Source organism: Sinocyclocheilus anshuiensis, unplaced genomic scaffold (genome assembly GCF_001515605.1).
Source record: "Sinocyclocheilus anshuiensis isolate Anshui unplaced genomic scaffold, SAMN03320099.WGS_v1.1 scaffold1453, whole genome shotgun sequence".
NCBI lineage: Eukaryota > Metazoa > Chordata > Actinopteri > Cypriniformes > Cyprinidae > Sinocyclocheilus > Sinocyclocheilus anshuiensis.
The window spans coordinates 274904-293757 of NW_015549558.1; the positions used below are offsets into that span (position 1 = coordinate 274904).

At 38.7% G+C, this 18854-nt stretch overlaps 1 protein-coding gene across 3 annotated transcripts in view; it reads left to right on the top strand.

The window, feature by feature from the left end:
- The window catches only part of LOC107657020 (bcl-2-like protein 1), a 36372-nt gene extending 19530 nt beyond the window's left edge, over positions 1–16842 (top strand). For all 3 annotated transcript variants that reach the window (XM_016445004.1, XM_016445002.1, XM_016445003.1), the window contains exon 3: positions 15711–16842. In XM_016445004.1, coding sequence (XP_016300490.1) covers positions 15711–15854 — 144 coding nt within the window. In that variant the 3' untranslated portion in view covers positions 15855–16842. The remainder of the gene's footprint in view (positions 1–15710) is intronic.
- Positions 16843–18854: the final 2012 nt, after the last annotated feature.

Here is an 18854-nt window from a genome sequence, read left to right on the forward strand (position 1 = left end):
AAAGGCCTCCTGTAGCGAATCGATGCGTTTTTGTAAGAAAAATATCCATATTCAAAACGTAATCACTTTAATCTAGCTTACTCCAACAGTTGTACACTGAAGCAGCTCCGGGCGGATGACGTAAGATGTCGCCGTTGCGCATGTGCCGGTGAGTCTTGTGAAAACCAACGTTTGTTTACAGGAGCAAAGAAAGCAAAGTTTCCTTACTTTAGCAAAGGAAAACCATGTCTCCTCTTGGCTTATATCGAAATCCTCTGACATTTTTCTTTACAAATCCTTCCGCGTTCGTCATTTCTCACTGGCGCATGCGCCAAGTCTACATCCTTCGTCATCCGCTCAGAGCGGCTTGCGTGTACGACCGTTGTCGCCGTTGCGCATGTGCCGGTGAGTCTTGTGAAAACCAACGTTTGTTTACAGGAGCAAAGGAAGCAAAGTTTCCTTACTTTAGCAAAGGAAAACCAGTCTCCTCTTGGCTTATATCGAAATCCTCCGACGTTCTTCTTTACAAATCCTCGTTTTGTACTTCTAATTCGTGACCGTTGTTTTGTTTTGATCTCTTCCCTGCGCTTCCGCGTTCGTCACTTCTGAGTGACGCATGCGCAACACCGACGCCCTATGTCATCCACCCGGAGCTGCTTCTGTGTACAACAGTGAGCGCAAGCTAGATTAAATTGATTATTAAGTTTTAAATATGGTTATTTTTCTTACAAAAACGGATCGATTCGCTACAGGAGCCGTGTGAGGCACTTTTTATTATTGATGGATGCACTTTATTTCACTTCTTTTGGACTGATGAACTGCAACACCTGCTGACTGCCATTAAACAGCTTGGAAGATCAAAGACAGTTTTTAATATAACTCCGAATGGATTCGTCTGAAAGAAGAAAGGATTAGAATCAGCCGTGAATAAAGGCCATGACGATGGAGTCACATGGATTTGAAGTGACTGATTAAGTGTGTTGATATCCTCTCTGATTGTTGATATCCTATTTGATTGATCAGTCATATATGGTTAGGAGTCTCTTTCTAGGTTCCACCTTGTTCTCCTCCTCAGAAATGTCTTTTCTGCTCCACTAACTTCACCAAATGGAATTTCAAACAGGACTCTCCTTCGACTGCCAGTGGTTGACAAATTGATTAAACATTAGTTGTTTTGAGTTGGTTAGTCTACCACAGTGTCTACTTTTTTAGGGAAATCTTCCTATAAATGGGATTGACCAACACATAGTTCATTGCATTTTTGAGGAAATTGTGCAGCGTTTGTGATATGAAAAGCATGACTATTTCTTAGCACCACACCATTCTTGTACTTGAATGCATGCTCTGCTTCAGCACCATCCAACATGCATAAGTCTTACAGTCTGTTTCTTGACAAATATCCCCAGAGGCTATGTCTGCCTGTAAGAGCAGGTTTAGGTCAGAGGCTGGTAAATCTGGCTGCATGTGTGTCCAAGCACATGCATGAATGTTTTGGTCTGTATGTATATGGATGTATGCAGTCTGTGTGTGTCTCAGCTCATTGGGATTTGACTGACAGAATGGGAGCTGATGGTGATGTCTCCCCGGTGAGATGCAGAACAGATTGGAGTCTGAGCCCCACTCTCCTGACTCATTAATCTTCTCTTTAATTCATTTACGGTACACACAAACATGGCCACATTGCCAGGCAAGCGCAAAGGACACCTCCCACAGACAGATCCTCCAGATATATGACCTAAAATAAAACGGAGAGGTGTGCTGCTTGGATTACTTTACCTGCTGTGATCTGATTGGATGTTCTGTGGTCTAAAAATGAATGGACTGAGGGTTTAGTGGAGTCTGTTTTGTTGCTCTAATTGTCAGCTAAATTTGAGGTGTGGGGCTTCAGACCCGTATTTTGTTTCAGGTGTCCTCACCTCTCACTAAACAATTAAATAATTAAACACTTATGATGTTTCAGGGCAAAGACTGATGTAATTGGGAAATTTGGATGTAGGAGAATAGTTAATAAACTGAGAACAGTGCTGTTAGTGTGATTGAGGCAACAGAGTTGCTGGAAAAATCATCTGTCCAAGCCAGTGTTGCCGTGGTTTCAAGGTGACTGTACTTTCTGTGTTTGGGAAACTGTTGTTTGGTTTTCATCAAGGGCGCTGCTTCCTGTATTTGGATTACTGAACAAATGTTGAACAGTTAGAGAACCTTTTCGTTGGTGTCTGTTTTTGATAAGTGTTTGATATTATGAAATCTGATATTAAAGATTTTTTTTTTTTTTTAATGATTCATTCATTGGTCAATATTATATATTTTATTTTGCTTTATTTTTACCATTTTTACATTTAGATTACATTTGCTATCATAAAAACATTTATGCACTGGATGATTATTTAATAACACTGTTAAATGTAACCTTTAGGAACATTTTCAAACTGTACATTATAATATGATGCCTAAATTCACATGTAACATTTAAAACGAGATTTTAGAATATAGTGATGAATTTTTCATTTATTCAGACAAAATAATATAGAATTTTAATATCAGCCATATTATAACAAAAATAATTACCTTATTGAATCAGCCAACATTTAAAAATTGGTGGATCTGTATTTAGAACTTGATCTTTTGGGCTAAAAATGTTCAGCTCTGGGTCCTTTGAACTAAATAATTAGGCAGTTTATGATTGGTTGTCTGTCGATAAACTCTTTTTTGCATTGCATTGTTTCACACTGTACATCAAGGCGACACAATTCAGGATTGTGAATTGGATTAAAAGGAGTGATAACATCCTTTCAGAATTACGAGTGTGAAAAAATGTATCTCCTTAACCCTGGAATAAATATCGTTTTAATGAAATTTAAGGTACATATTCCATAAGAAGCTGGCAGTACCATTGTGTCTGTACCTTTAAGGAGGTGACTCAGAACGCTACTCTGTGAACCACTAAACCAGACAGAGTTACTTGCACTCTATAAAAAGTGAGAGCCTGTAGGTGCATGCTGAATGATGTCATTGACATCTAAAATGGTAAATACCAAGCTGACATCAGAAATCCCATTTGCTGTGAAGCATGTGTCTTCACAGCATCACCCTCTTAAGCCCTATTCGCACGGGATTATTATTACCTGGTGACCTCCAGTCATTTGTAATAATTGCGGAGGTTGTCTGTGATCCCGTGCGAATCGGCCATGTCTGTAATTTGTAAAGTAAAAATTCCCATGCAAATGACCTACCATATTTCGCCGAACACCGAGGTCCTGTGATAATATTAGTCCCGTGCGAATCGGCATCTCTGTTATTTGGCCAGCATTTGGCGGGTCGTATATCATTTTTCGAGGTTTTTGTTTCCTTCGCGCCTTTTTATCCATCTTTCGCGAAGAATGGAGCTGCATTGGAGTGTTTGATAGTATTTTGGTTGCTGTCATATCGCTACACCATACAATTTGCAGAAAAGAAAGCTGAAAAGGTTTTGAGGTAAATGTTACAAATAAATCAAGCATAAAGCTTGAGATATTATTTTAACCTGGTGACATGTAAATGACACAGGACACGAAACTATATTAGTTTCTTTTTTTTAAATCCATCTAACCGGACCATAGAACGGGACTCTCAAAGCCTTGACATCGTATCCGGTAGATAAGTCAGTGAATTCGAGTAAAATCACAGGCTTCGCTTATCCCGTGCGAATGCACCACACGAAATTCAGATGTGGGGGGGTAATTTCAAAATCACACAAGGTCCCCAGATAATACTAATCCCGTGCGAATAGGGCTTTAGAGTAAGTGAGATCACATTGTCGACCTGAACTGAAGAGATGATGACCATCAGTTTGATCCGAGATCAAGTAACTGTGGAAAACGCAGTCTTTGACCTTGTTGTTGTTTATTTTGACCCTAAAAATGTTGCAATGCAATTTCACCTTCAGAAAAAATTGACATCCTGTTTGTTTTGCAACATTTGTGTAATTCTCAAATGGCCATGGCTGTCACATATCCTGCCTTGTGATGGTTTAACTGGGTTTGTTTTACTTCAGTCCTCTTTTTTCTCACTTTCTCACTCTCTCCACCATCCCTTCAATCGTGGACTGGAAATTTCTGGTTTCAGCTTGAAGTCTGAATGACTCAGCAGAGATTGAGTGAGAAACAGCAAGGCCTTTTCTTGATGCCACACAGTTGGAATTGAATTTTTTTCCTCCCTCAAAGCATGTTTCATATCAGCTGATTTCCAGACAGGAATGAGGGTGTCCAGTAATCCTCAGCGATCGTGAGGAAATCCTGCCCTTCCGGTCTCTCTGTAATTGTTCTGCTCAGTGCTGGTGTGTGGGCTTCATGGCAGAAAATAATCCCACTGGTTTCCTCTTGTCTCACCACTCAGGCTCAATGAATTTTAAAGAGGCCAAACGGTATCTCAGAGCTTTGTGCTAGGAAACCTCTTTAACATTCCAGGTTGTTGCCTCATTTGAACTTGGCTGCTTTGTTTGATTGCCAGCCTCGGGCTGTAGATATCCAGGATGAGCACTTTCAGTGGTGGTGCTTTAATCGTTATTACGATTGCTTATGGTTAGGGATTTGAAAAAACCCATGAACCTAAGGATTAAACCGTGTAACTCAACCTGCATTGTTTATGCTTTGGACATCAGTAGGGTTGGGTATCGTTTAAATTTTATCGAATCCGATGAGGCCATGGGAGAGGAGATGTGAATGGCAGTAGGGTTGGGTATCAAAAACCGGTTCCATTTTAGAACCGGTTCCAAATTTCCAAGAACCGGGTATTCGATAAGACGCGTGCATTTCGATTCTGCTTAACGATTCCTGCGTTCACATTTTAATGTGATTAAAAACGATTTAAGTGCAGGAATGGAAAGAACTTGCGCCCTGTTTGCGTGCAGCGCACACGAAGCGCAAGCGCGAGCACAGAGGTTGCAGTACAGGTTCCCGGTTTGTGTCCGTTCTCGAACCGTTCCGTGTATTTCCACTCAAGAAAAGGTTGTTCCGGGCCGAAACTGACTTCTTTCATATTTGTCGACCACTACGTGAACTACGTCAATATATCATCATAAACACAGCCGTTTTTGTCTTACGTGAATGTAAATGGATGAGAAAGAAAACACACATGTACAGTATTTTTAGATCTGCGTGCGTTCGGTGTTAAAGAGACAGCAGTCTAATAAACGCGCTGCCTGTCATTAATGTTAATCAAAGAACAAAAGAAAATCATTCACTGATCTTGACTGAATATATTTAATAACTTAAATTGATTAATCTATATTTTATTTATGAAAAGAAAGCTATGCAGTGTTTTTAAACTTTTAATTACAGTTTCTGTACCTGAAATTTTGTTCAGTTGTATTTATTTTAAGTGACGTGACATGACATGTGACATGTGGCCAAGTATGGTGACCCATACTCGGAATTAGTGCTCTGCATTTACCATCCAAAGTGCACACACACAGCAGTGAACACACACACACCATGAACACACACCCGGAGTGGGCAGCCATTTATGCTGCGGTGCCCGGGGAGCAGTTGGGGGTTCGGTGCCTTGCTCAAGGGCACCTCAGTCGTGGTATTGAAGGTGGGAAAGAGCACTGTACATTCACTCCCCCACCTACAATCCCTGCCGGTACGAGACTCGAACCCACAACCTTTGGGTTATGAGTCCGACTCTCTAACCATTAGGCCACGACTTCCCCAATTATTTATGATATTGCTAATTGATTTGTTTGTTCCCATCTTATTACTGACTGTTTACTTGTCTTTAACACTTTAATATTTGAAATTTATATTAATCTAGTTGTTTTTGCTGTGGTATTTTTTTTTTAAAGCATAGGCAAAATTCCTCTTGCAGTGTTCTGTAGGCTGCTGATTTTTGCTCGTGTTATTCAGCTGCAACAACATTCATTAATCTTAGGTAATTACACGTTGTTAAAATCGAAAGTTGCAACTGTGTTATTTAATGAGCTAACAAGAACTTAGACTTGTATTTTTTAAACAAAGATTAATAACTTCTGTAGCAAATGTAGCTATTGCTCATTGTGAATATTAATGCATTAACTAAGGTTAACTAATGAGGTCTTATTGTAAAGTGATACCTATTGGTCTTTATAGTTCTTTTGCACTTTAATCTGTGTTTAACTTTATAAATTTTTCTGTATTGCTTTATTGCATTTAAATGTTCAGTTATTTTTGTTATAAGAAAAAAGTTATTATACTGTATTATGACAGCACTTTTTTTTAAACTGAATTGCAATATCGTGATAATACCGTATACCGTGATAAAAGCATTAGCAATTAATCGCAACATGAAAATTTGATACCGGCATATCCCTAGCTGCAACAGAATGCTTTGTAAAAAGACAGAATAAATGTTTGACATCTAAATGTTTGACTTCATTTTTTTCATATTGGATTTTTTATCTTATTGGAATCGAAACTAGGAATCGATAAGAATCGGAATCGATAAGCAGAATCGGAATCGATAAAATACAAACGATACCCAACCCTAAATGGCAGTGAAGCAACATAACTGACATCTGTAGGTCATATTACAATGATAACATCACAAATGTATTATGTCCGGATTACATTCATGCTATATAGAACATACTTCTTATTCAAAAGGAATACCTAATCAGAGTATGCGATTTCATGTGCAGCCCAGGAGTGGGATATATAGAAACTGTCATGCTCAATATAGAGGCTTTCAATTAAAAAGGTTTGTTGTGTTTTTTTATTAATTTATCTACTCTATAACATGCGTCCTTATTAACTGGACCAGCCTGCAAAATAGATTTTTAGTGTGATGTGAGCTAAAGATGCATTTATGAGACAAGCTAGAAACACGTAATTTAAATGTAGTTTTGACTACATTTTTGGAGATTTCCAAAATAGAGGCTATTATAAAATAGTTTGGAGACTATTCCAAAATAGTCAATAAGCAACCATACAGAACACCCTAGCATGCTATGTACAAATCTAGTTATTCTCATTGTTTCTCAGAGGATTCTCATTGGTCAACCAAACGAGAAAAGGCTGAAACAGAAGCATTGATAAGAAAGGCCACCCATCCCTCACTAACTTCTGTACAGACACACCAGTGTTCTCTAATCAGTACAGAAGTGGCCATGCTGTGTTTTAAATGAAATGTGTTATTAAGTGTGTGCATCATCAATCATCTGGCTGAAAACAGAACAAGCTGTTCCAGAAAACAAGTGACTGGCTTCACAAACACCATGGCAAGGGTTAAGAGGTCAGGATGGTGTAACAGTGGAGAAACCCAGTTCTCTGACTCAACTGAACCAAACTGAACTCTCTGTACGACACTCTCATAATCTCCCAAAAACACACACGCACATACACACTCATTCATTAACAAATTTCTCCTCTTCTAACAGGATGAGGTTGGACTTGATGTAATACACTGATGTCAACAGAGTAGCTCAGTAGCTGTATTGTAACTGTAGCAACATAGTGGTGAGGATGACTTCGTGTTTCTGCGGTCTAATCATCGGTGCCAGCTTTTATACCCCTCTAGTACCTCTCCTTCACCGTGTTCCTTTCAGGAACAGAATCGGCCCCTTTCTTGGCCTCTATTTGGGTATTAGCCTACGCTAACTAACAGAACGCAGGCACCTTGCACCTGGTTTGTATGTGCTCTTTGTTCAGATAGGGCTATGGAACACTCCTGGAAGTCACCGCTGCCTAGCAGCCGGTATCTCTTGGGAGCGTTCACACAACCTCAGTGCTGTTTGGAGCCAATAAAAATCAGGTTCTCTTGACAGATTGTGTCTGTGTACAAATGCTTTCTTACTCAGTCACACCTACAGTGGATCAGTGTGAGTTTGGGAGTGGATCTTTTAAGGTGTTGTTGCAAGATATACAAAGAGTCACATTGGTTAATTAACTGTTTAAAAAATGAGTCATAAATGCTGTCATGATGGTCAGGCATATTACACTGTGTTGTTAGAGACATGTCAGGGCATGTGCTGTACCTGGCTTGGTGGGCTTGGGATTATTAAGCCCCTACATTGTGTTAAAGGGTTAGTTCACCCGAAAATTATAATTTTGTCATCAGTTACTCGTCCTCATGTCATTCCACAACCTGAGAGATTTGTCACTCCATTGAAAGTCTAAACATCTGAAACCTTCTTGCTTCAAAAAGTTCATAAAAAGATTGTAAAAGAAATCCACATGAATCGAATCCATATCCGTATGAATCACACATCAAGAAAGAATGTTTGGGCCTCTGTTTACCATATTCAGTATGCTCCATGTATGTGTACTGATCGATGTTTATATATAAAAGCTGTAATTAAATGTTCATCATATAAAGCCATCGTATCTCTTAAGAAATCTTGGATTAAACCACTCAGTTAATATGAATTTCTTTTATGATCTTATGAACTTTTTAAAGTGTCAAAGTTTTGAATTAATGGACTTTCAATTAAATTAAGCATTGGGAAGAGCTGAACACATATGCAGTGTTCACTTTTGATAGTAAGCGTAAGAAATATCCCTGCTGCCTGGTGAAATAGAAACTAAGAAACTGACCAATCGTAGTTGCCTGTTTGCCAGTTACCACAAAATGAATGTGATTATGGACTTAGATTGAACATGAAAGAGATACTTTTAATTGCTTGATGCTTTATCATGCCACATCTAGTTTATTGGTGGTGTTTTCTAAAGGCCTGGGTATACTTCACTTTCCGTGTTCCGTTCCATCTCGCACACAGCCTCATCCACACAGCTTTCAAAGTATACTCCACCACGGATGTGCACGGACGGACGAGCTCGACACATGCACAGTACCGTACCGTCTACTTGATTCGCTATTGTAGTGTCTCAATATTCACCTTGCACCTGCGCTGTTGTGCGCGGACACTTCTGATGATGAAAATTGCGTCACGAGGACAGTGTGCAGACCGTCGTGAAACATGGATGGCCGAAGTATATTTTGGGCTCAAGGCAAGCATCACTATTACTTATTCTTGGAGATTTAGACAATGCCCTGTGATGTTTCAGCTGATGATTAGTTCATTAAAGCATATTATGCATGACACAGAGATATTTTGCATACTCACTCCAGCATGAAAGATGTCAGCTCAAAAGGTTAAGCCACACCTCCATATCTGACCCTCCTGGATCCACCTATCACATGTACTGCCTGTGCCTGTACTTTATTGCACATAGCCTAGCCCAGTGTTTCCCAACCTTTTTTTAGTCGCGGAACCCTTTGGAAATTTTAACAAACTTGTGGCACCGTACAAAATTAATTTTGTCACAATATTTGAATTTCTAACTTCGATGTGATCATTTGAAAGGTATAGATATTCGGTACAACAGGGAAGAACTGCAGAATATAATGTCATACAGATATTTTTAATATTATTAAAAAACTTGGTCCATCAATGGTGATAATCAGTAGGCTAATTTCTAATGAAGAGACCAATTTATATGACAGATTTTAATGTAGGCTTTTATACATATGCAAACATTATTTAATTACTATTATAACTAGCTATCTTACATTTTTGCTCACTCTGTTTTTTTAATTTTACAGTGGGGTAATTTTGGTGCAGTAGCACGAGATAGCTTGATTTCAAACTTTGAATTGAATAAAAAATGACAAGTCGACATTGATGTTTCCTGTCGGCTCAATTTTTGAGTGGACTTTGCTGTTCCGATGAGCATGAACGGTATACGAGTGGAGCGACTGAGCGGAGCGCACACGCATAGAGCGGGATAATACGCAGAGCGTCACACCACGTGAAAGTGCAACCTGAGCGGTGAACTACTTTTCGGCAGCCGGAATTTCGGTGCATCTCTAATTATTGGCGACATCAGAAATGGATATTATATAATAGATGCTTTTTTGAACATTTTAGCAATTTAAAAATATTAAAAAATGTTTTTTTTTACACGGCACCCCTGCTCTCGACAGACGGCATCCCAGGGTGCCGCGGCACCCCGGTTGGGAAACACTGGCCTAGCCTATAGCACATAAAGCACTGTAGGATATGTGCTGATTTTTGCACCATAATCTTACTGCCAACAAGCATGCCATAACATGTCTTAGATTTATGGCTTGGACCGTAATCAAAGAGTCACATTCCTGTCATACCAGTGTACATTGTTCTCACAGTTGCACATACTGATACTCACTAATGCGTGTGTGCATTAGGCTTGGTTCTGCTGTCAGATCATACTGTTAGCATTCCTGCAGGGGTTACTCATGTACCTGTTAATGCATGATGCAAATTCCACTGCTGTCTACCTGCTTTGACTGTAGCACGCCCTCTCTGTTCGCCATTCATGATGAGGTTAGCGTGGTTCATGTTTAAACTACCTAAGGTTGACAAAGGTGTGCTCGAGGAAGTGCATGAGAGAAATTATATTTACTCTTCAAGTCACTGTACATTGACACACGGTAGTTTACTTTTATTCATGATTGTTCTTACAGGATTGTAAAGGTTCTGTAGGATGTACAGTATAGCGTGTTGGATTTGTTTTTTTCTTTTAAGTGGAATTTTGCTCTATTTGAGCATGACTGTCATATTGCTGTTGCTCATACTTTGATTAGGGGTTTGACTATCAAACTTTTTTTCACCGTTTATATTACAGATATGAATCAGACATCAAATTGTGTGGTTTGTATGCTGTTATTTTTCTAAGCAATCAGACCAGAATAAAAAAAAAAAACTTATATTGACAAAGGAGTGAGACCCAAGGACCAGCTGCATAAACTTAGCCTTTATGTTAAGACTGTGTCTTAAGTACGAGTTTGACCAACTAGCAGTTGGCCAATAAGTAATCAGTCTTATTTTTGGAATGAACTTAGACTAATCTATGCTTTTATGTAACCGAATTAAAAAAAAAATGCATGACTAGTCTTAAAGAAAAAATTAGATGACTAACTTGTAAGACCAGTCTAAACATTTTATGCAACTGGCCCCAGAATCTAGAGACCATGTGGGATCTTTTGACTTAGGTCAGTAAGCAACCACACTGAAAACCTTAGGAACCACTTAGCAAAGGCCTAGCAACCATACTGAACAGCCTATCACTTTTGCTTTTTTTTTTTTTAACAGAATTGTACATATCTAGTTGTTAGTTATATTATTAATAATAATCAAGCAATATAATCATAATTATTATTGTAGTAATTGTAATTATTATCAATGTTGTTGTTGTTGTTGTTGCTGCTGCTGTTTATCATAGATTTGTGCATATATAAGGTGTTTTTGTGAGTGGTTTTGGGTATCTGTGTCAGCTGCAAGTGAAAGTGAGTTGAGGTCTTGACTTGTGATGTCATGTGCCGCGTCACTGTTTGTGATAACCCCTCTGCTCTGGAACTGCAGGTCTGTTATCAGCCTCCGCCACTCCCATTACCCCTCCCTCACACTTACGAAATCAATTCCTATGAATTTCATCTTGTTCCTATGTAAATCACTCTGCTTTTTTACTTCTTTGCACACATCTATGCGACGGACATCTCCTTGACTACACCTGTCACATATCACAACACACACTCCACCTGTTTGACTGTCTCTTACTTCCTTCTCCTCATCCAACTCTTTCAGCCTCTTTGTAAATTAAAGCAAAGTGCCTGTCATTACATTCGACAGCTCCACCCCAGATTATATAACCAAGGCTTGTGGGATGCAGCCATTTTCCATAGGTCAGTTGTATTTAAATTGTCCATTGTTCTTCCATCTCCTAGCTGCTCCCAATTTGTATTATTGCACATAATATTTTTAGTGCATTGATGATGTAAATATATTTGTAATATTTCAGCATGCACAATCCTATGAAACAAGAGTTGAGTTGAGTTGCTATCATAGATTATGATGAGCATTAATATGCAGAAATATGGTCACAAAGCAATAGAGCTGTGGTCTAGTGGTTAACAAATATTCTCAGATTTACTGAACTGCTATGCATATGAAACTTATATGCAGAGTTTGAGTCAAGCCTGAGTTATACCCCAATCCCTTTTCCTCTTCTCACCATCATTTCTTTTGCACTCATGATGGCTTTTAATTAGCAATAGCTGATAATTGGTTAATATATTTAGTCTGCTTGGCCATACACCAAAGTTTGTTCTGAAAGCGGTTTTTAAGTGTTATAATTAGGGATGTCAACGATTAATCGATGATCGATTAATTGTCGATAAGAGATGCAATCGATTAAAGCTATCGATGGTCGATTAAGCTATTTAATTTTGGGCTGCATGCGGCTCATGCGCAAAACACGTGTGAGTGACTGACGGTATATAAATGCATCATCATTCATCCATAATGGCCAAATTAAGCTTTTAATGTGATTTAAACTTTAAAAGTACATTAAAATAGAAACAACACAAAGTTCTTCAACATGGAAAGCAATAGAAATGTTGTATCTAATTTCCCCAGATAATTGTTTCATATCGTGCGCTTTGCAGGGCTGCGGAACCCAGGACAGATAGGATATTCATTCCTACAACTTGTTAATTTGTTCCTACGACTTGTTAATTTGTGGCTACTGTCCATGTTTAATTTAGTTCCTTAAATTCTTAATTCATTGCCATGAATCATCCTTTCCCGCATGTTTATCACAGTAAGAGATGCGAAAACGGTGATAAAAAGTGAATGACAATAAAATAAACCTGCGAAATTAGAGGGTTAGACGGTGAGGATTTAGGAAAAGAAACAATGCCTAAATGTTACTGAATTTGTGGAAATTCGTGACCAACCGGCAAACCAGAACAAAGTCTCGTGAATGTTGGCTATATGGGCTCGAACGGCATCCAAAAGCATGGTCGCGATGTAACATTTTCCAGCTAACCAATTATTCCTCTAACAAACAAAGCTTTTATACCACACTTGTCATAATCAGAGCTTATAATTGGTAAATAAATTATTGCTGGATTCAAAACAGCAATTAAAAGGCACTCTGATCGACAAGGACAATACGTTTTCACGGAGCATTCAGTGGTGTCACTAAACCGTGATGCCACAATAAGAGCAACGTTCACAAGTTTCTGCATGGACCTAACTATAGTGCACAAGGTTTTCAAGCCCTGAAACAAAATGGGATGCTTTAAGGTAAATGTAGCCTATAGCCTATGTAATTAATAGGCCTAAAATAAAAATAACACTTTGTTTTCATAAAATAAAATAAAAAAAGCGAAATATATCTGACTTAAATAATGAAGCTAACAGATTCAAAACAGAAGTGTGGCGCTCCATAAACAAGTTGACGGAAAGGACAGGATGACAACGCGCATTCTGTTTGTTTGCTTTATTTTACAAAGCACAAATCTTCTGTTTTTATTGTGAGTGTGCAAAAATAAAAGTAAACACTTTTGTGGATTATATCTTACTCCAAAAAGTTTTTTTATGTTTCAGATGTTCGATCGTGCCGGCGCCTTGCGCACACACACCCACCACATATTCTAGCTGTTGTGTTGTTTGACTCAATAACCAGTCTGTATCGTTGTTATCTCAACTTTATTAACACACTCTCAACTACATGATCGCTCTCTTAACTCTCGCGATCACTCTCTCGTTCCCACCCCTTGTTCTCGCAATATCACTACACTACACTAGCAATTAATATTTACATCGCAGTCTGTTCATTATCAAAATAAAAGTCAACCAAACATATAAAAGGTTACACAGGTCAGTTTAAATAGACCGTAGTATACCGGTCCACTCTGCTGTTAAGGACGTTTCTGCTCATGTGAAGAGGATGATCTTTTCCGTCTATATGCGAATGCGTGTAAAGTACAAGCCTAGTTTACATTATAAATAATAGTTTAACATTCAAATACATTGCGAATATGGAAACATTTGGATTTGTGCCGAATGAGACGTGAGCAATAACCTCCAAATACATCTATCCAAACCCGCGCTCGCTCCGTCTCGTATGCACGCAAGCATGCACTGTCACGATCTAATGCACTGTAAATGCCGGATTTTTAAAAACAAATAGGCCTACAGGAACGCAACAATTCAAAATCTGACATTTTCCGGAACAGGATCCAGCAGGATCAAATTAAGTACTGGTCATAATACTCACATAATAATGTTTCATGTGAGCAACAGTGTGTTTTGCTGCAGCAGCGCCGATGGAAGCGGTTCACTGACTGCGCAGCACAGCCACACGCGCCACAGTTACGTTTGGGATCATTTTATTTTAAATGCCATAATGTCAGTTGAAAATATTGCAATTGTTTTTTAAAATACAACAACGAGCATCACTAAACCATTTAAAGAGGCGCGTTCAGCGGTCTCCGTGACGGGATAGGAAACAGTCAACGAAGTAAAATTATCTCAAACGTACGGCGCGCTCTCTTCATTTTATCAAATAATCATAATAATCACACTTATTCATTTTACAATCCTGCCACTAGCATTTTATTCAGACTAAAACTCCTTTAATTCGGGTGAGAAAACGGGGTTTTTTGTGTGTGTGTGTGAGAGTGGCTTTTGCACATCCTGTCATGCCTTTGACTGCGTGCCGCTGCAATAGACACATTTTGCAGCATTAAGGTTAACGATTAATCGATTAATTGATCGTTAATTTAAACGACTATCGATCATGGAAATGATCGAAAATTGACATCATTAGTTATAATATATTGTTTATATATATATTCACATTTTAATATGTATAGTAGTATCACAGAGACTAAAAATATATCAGTATTATACCAGCCATCAGCCACCTGCCCCTCTTTATTCTAAAAAAAAAAAAAAAAAGAAAAAGCTAAGTTAGTCAAATAAATTTCTTCCTGCTACATGCTGTGACATCTCCTCCAGTTTTGTTTCATTGTAAAGAGAAAGACTGATAAATGACTGATAAGTGTTGTGACAGTGCATGTTTTGAATGCATTGGATGGTTTCATCTAAGTCCTCCACATTCTTCTTCCCGTATTTTCAAGCTTGTGTAGATAACTAGGGCAAAGGGAAAGACTGGAGATGACATCAGTCTTTTTGAGTGAAAAACAGGGGTGGGCATCTGAGGTGTGTGTGTGTGTGTGTGTGTGTGTGTGTGTGTGTGTGTGTGTGTTGTAATCAGCTATTTGCACTGAATATTTTCAACCTGATCACTGCATTGCTCTAATACCTCTGACAAAAATGCAGTGCCATTGAAACAAATTGTATTGACTCTGAATCCGAAGTCAGAAACAGAAATTGTCAGGGTGATATGAATGCATACATGTTTATGAGACATATACATATCTGTAGCAAATATGACATATTTGCTACAGAATCCTGAGAAATGAGGTTAGTGAAGTCTTTGATACAGGCATGGTAAATCTCGCCCCCTGGTGGTCATCGTATGAACATTATTGCGCACACAAACTTGTCACAGGAAGGGCGGGATTATTGGAAGGCCTGGGGGGGAGGGGTACTGAAGGAGTTCAATGGTTGACTGAAATGAGCTTGTCAGGTATTGGATGGTTGAGCATGGTAATATTTTCCTCCTCTATGAATAGCTTGTGACAATATTTGTTACAGTGCTTGAATGTTACCTTCGCTGTACTACTGATGGGGCAAAAAAGTGATATTTTATTAATTTACTTTTTGTATATATTTTATTTCAAGTGATTAATTTTTTAAGTGTTTGTTCTAGTTAATAACTCTTTTGTATATGTGTACATGTTTTCATAAGATTTACTGGTTTATGAGTCTGCTCTTATAGAAATAAATCTCATTCTATGCTGGGTTTTTTTGTTTTTTTTTTGTGCAGGAACGCTTCGCAGAGATCTTTGGAAAAGATGCAGTGGCAGAGAGCAGAAAATCACAAGAAAACTTCAAGAAGTGGTTGCTGGTGGGAATGACCTTGCTCACGGGTGTCGTGGTCGGGTCACTCATTGCACAGAAACGCCTGTGAGGATCAGGATAACTGAAGATCCAAATACACCCACTGCTTCGTTTAGACCTCCTGTTAACATGAAGGAACTTCAGAAATACATTTTTTTTTGGATTTATTTGTTTCCCTTCTATTGCCAAGAAGTTTCATGTTTACATCCCACGTCCCACCGTGTTCTGCTGACTGAGTGGAGCGCATCTGTGATGTGATATCACATGATCCAGACTGCATGAGGGTGCTTTGCTTTTAGCTGACTAGGATCAAGCTAAGCCACGTCTCCTTAAACCCTGTTTAACGAAATGAGAAAAATGACTAAAAAAAGTCTTAAGAAAAACGCTTGACCAAACCTTCATTCTTTGTGTCTGTAATTATAATTGTTTTGTTGTTATAAATAATTATTTTCAGTCTTTTTAAGTATCCTTATTATTCTCTCATTTTCAAAGAGACTGGCAAAACTGACAAGGATACAAACATTTTATCTTTAAATCTAATTTAAGCTCATTTGTGATTCTTGAGTTAATGACCCGTTGAGAGAGAAGTAGTTGAATCCGAACTGAATCAGAAGTATTCAGTCATTAAATCAGCACTGACATTTTTGAGGAACGTTGTTGCTGTCTGGAGTGCCAGATATCAGCTCGAGAACAAAGAGGCACCTTTTGGGCCCGGCACTACATTTGAGTGCCTGCTTCCTCTGTGATCTCTCTACGATTAGAGGACCGCGTGGAGAACAGGTGAAACATGTCTCTCTCTCTCTCTCTCTCTCTCTCTCTGTGTGTGTGTGTGTGTGTGGTCCCCCCCCCCCATTTATTGTTCTGTTCTTTTTCACATGCAAATTTGATGAGCATTAAATGTGTGTGACTACCTGCATGGACATGTTTGAAATACTCTGGAGCATCTAAATTGTCTCAAGGACCAACAGTTAAGAGAAATTGTTTTGTTGTGAAAGAAAGTTCTGTATGTTCATTGCAGTTCATTGATGTTTGATTTATTAAACCTAACTTCAGCTTCAGATGAAACTCTTTATACCTTTGAGATTGTTGTAACTAGAGCTAGAGGAGACATAGATACACAAGGAGTAAGCAGGTCACTCCTGTTGTATGTGTGGCTACCTTTCACTGTGTACATAGAAAATGTAACACATTAAGCAGAAAGTAATTAGATTAAACCATATTGCCACAAGAGCACTTGGTGTCTTGTATGGTCTTGGGAATGAGGATGCAACTAGAATACTGGTCTAGCAGTTGTGACAAGCTAATAATTGAGTTTTTGTTTCATTAGGAATTTGAGGTATGCAATGTCAATTGCATTGGTTTTGTTAGTAAGAAGAAGACTTGCAGCACACTAAACTTTACAGAGCCAAGCTAAAATGCTAATCTCACTTTTTGGTCCCTTAGCATTCACATTTCCAAGTGTAAACATTACTTCAACATAGATATTGGAGCATTCATGGATTTGTTGAGTTGACCATTACCGTGTAATGGTCCACGATGTTTTGAATCCTGGCTGACAGACATATATTGAGTCAGAAAACATCATGGTGCTGCTGCGGAAAAACAAAAATCTTAGTGTTTGACAGCTCATTTTTTGTAACATTGAAAATTAGGCTTTGTAGTTTTTTTTGTTTGTTTTTTCCTCAAATTCAAATTTTCGAAAGCAGAATAGCTGGTATAAATCTCTCCATCTTCTCCGTCTCCTCACAGCTCCTGATTCCCTCCCAATCTCATTTTAAATGCTTTTGCTGACAGAGCGGTTAAGAGTGAGTGTCAGTCCGCGCGCGCACCTGCTGCTTTACGCTCGGCTCGTGTCAAACTCGTTAAAGCACCCGGAGATGTGGAGAAATGATCTTTAGGCTTCAAACCATTATTAATTCAAATAGGACGTCAAGTTGAATATTCCTCGCCTTTTCCGAGTAGTAATGATTGACGTGCGGGTTGATTCAAACAGAAGCGATGAAAGCAATGGTGGTACAGGCGTGTGTTTCAAGCCTTCAACCCCGGTTGGAGATCTCGTGGGGAAGCTGACATCTTTTGGTGTGTCAAACATACCAATCCTAAACGTAACGTCCTTTGAAGCCTAACCTAGGAAAGAGACGTCTATAGCGTTCTGCGGCTCGTAAAGCAAGTCTGCAATAAAGATTTATAGTCTACTCCCTTATACACTCTCGGAAGAACTATTACATGCAATTCCCAGTGTTGTGTCTTAAAGTCAACATCAAAATCGTACCCCATTTACTAGTAAGTTTTATTGTCAGTCTGTATTAATCCAAACAGGGAAAATCGTCTTTTAATCTTCAATTTTGTATGTATAATGACGTGCTTCTCTTTCTTTTTCCTCAATACAGCCTTTCTGAAATATTGCCAATAGTTTACATAATGATTTAATGCTATTAATATAATAAAAACATACGGCAATAACAGTAAATTTGAATGTTGTTACAATGCGGATTGGTATACTTGGTATACTCTCACTGGTATAGATTGGTATACTCTCACTATCACGATTCCAAGTTTCATTCAGAAGTAGGCCTATGTCACATTGCGCAAGTAAAATGGGTTGCAAATTCAGTTTTATTTTGACTAAGTGTGAAAGGAAGAAATGTGACATTTAATCCAACAGGCCCCTTTTAAACTTCTAAGTTGGGAGTGAAGTGTTTAACAGCGATGTACAAATTATAGTTGGTGAGTCTCAGCAGATTCAAATTGCCAACATTTAAGCTGACGATACACGGGGCAACTTTTTGAGCAATTTTGCCGGGCAACTTTTTTTTGGAGCAATGTTGCTTGGGCACTTTCCCATTGAGAATGGGTAACCAATTTCTATCTGGACACTTTAGATCTGTCGTGGGCCCTGTGTCTAACCTGGTTGCCCATTGACGGCAACATTGCTCAAAAAGTTGCCCCGTGTATCATCAGCCTTACACTTTTTGCTGCTCTGTAGACGCTGATTTCACAGAATACATTCCGTGTTACGAAATTTGCTGCTTGCATGCTTTGTCTGTCTATCTGTCTGTCATGTTGCTGT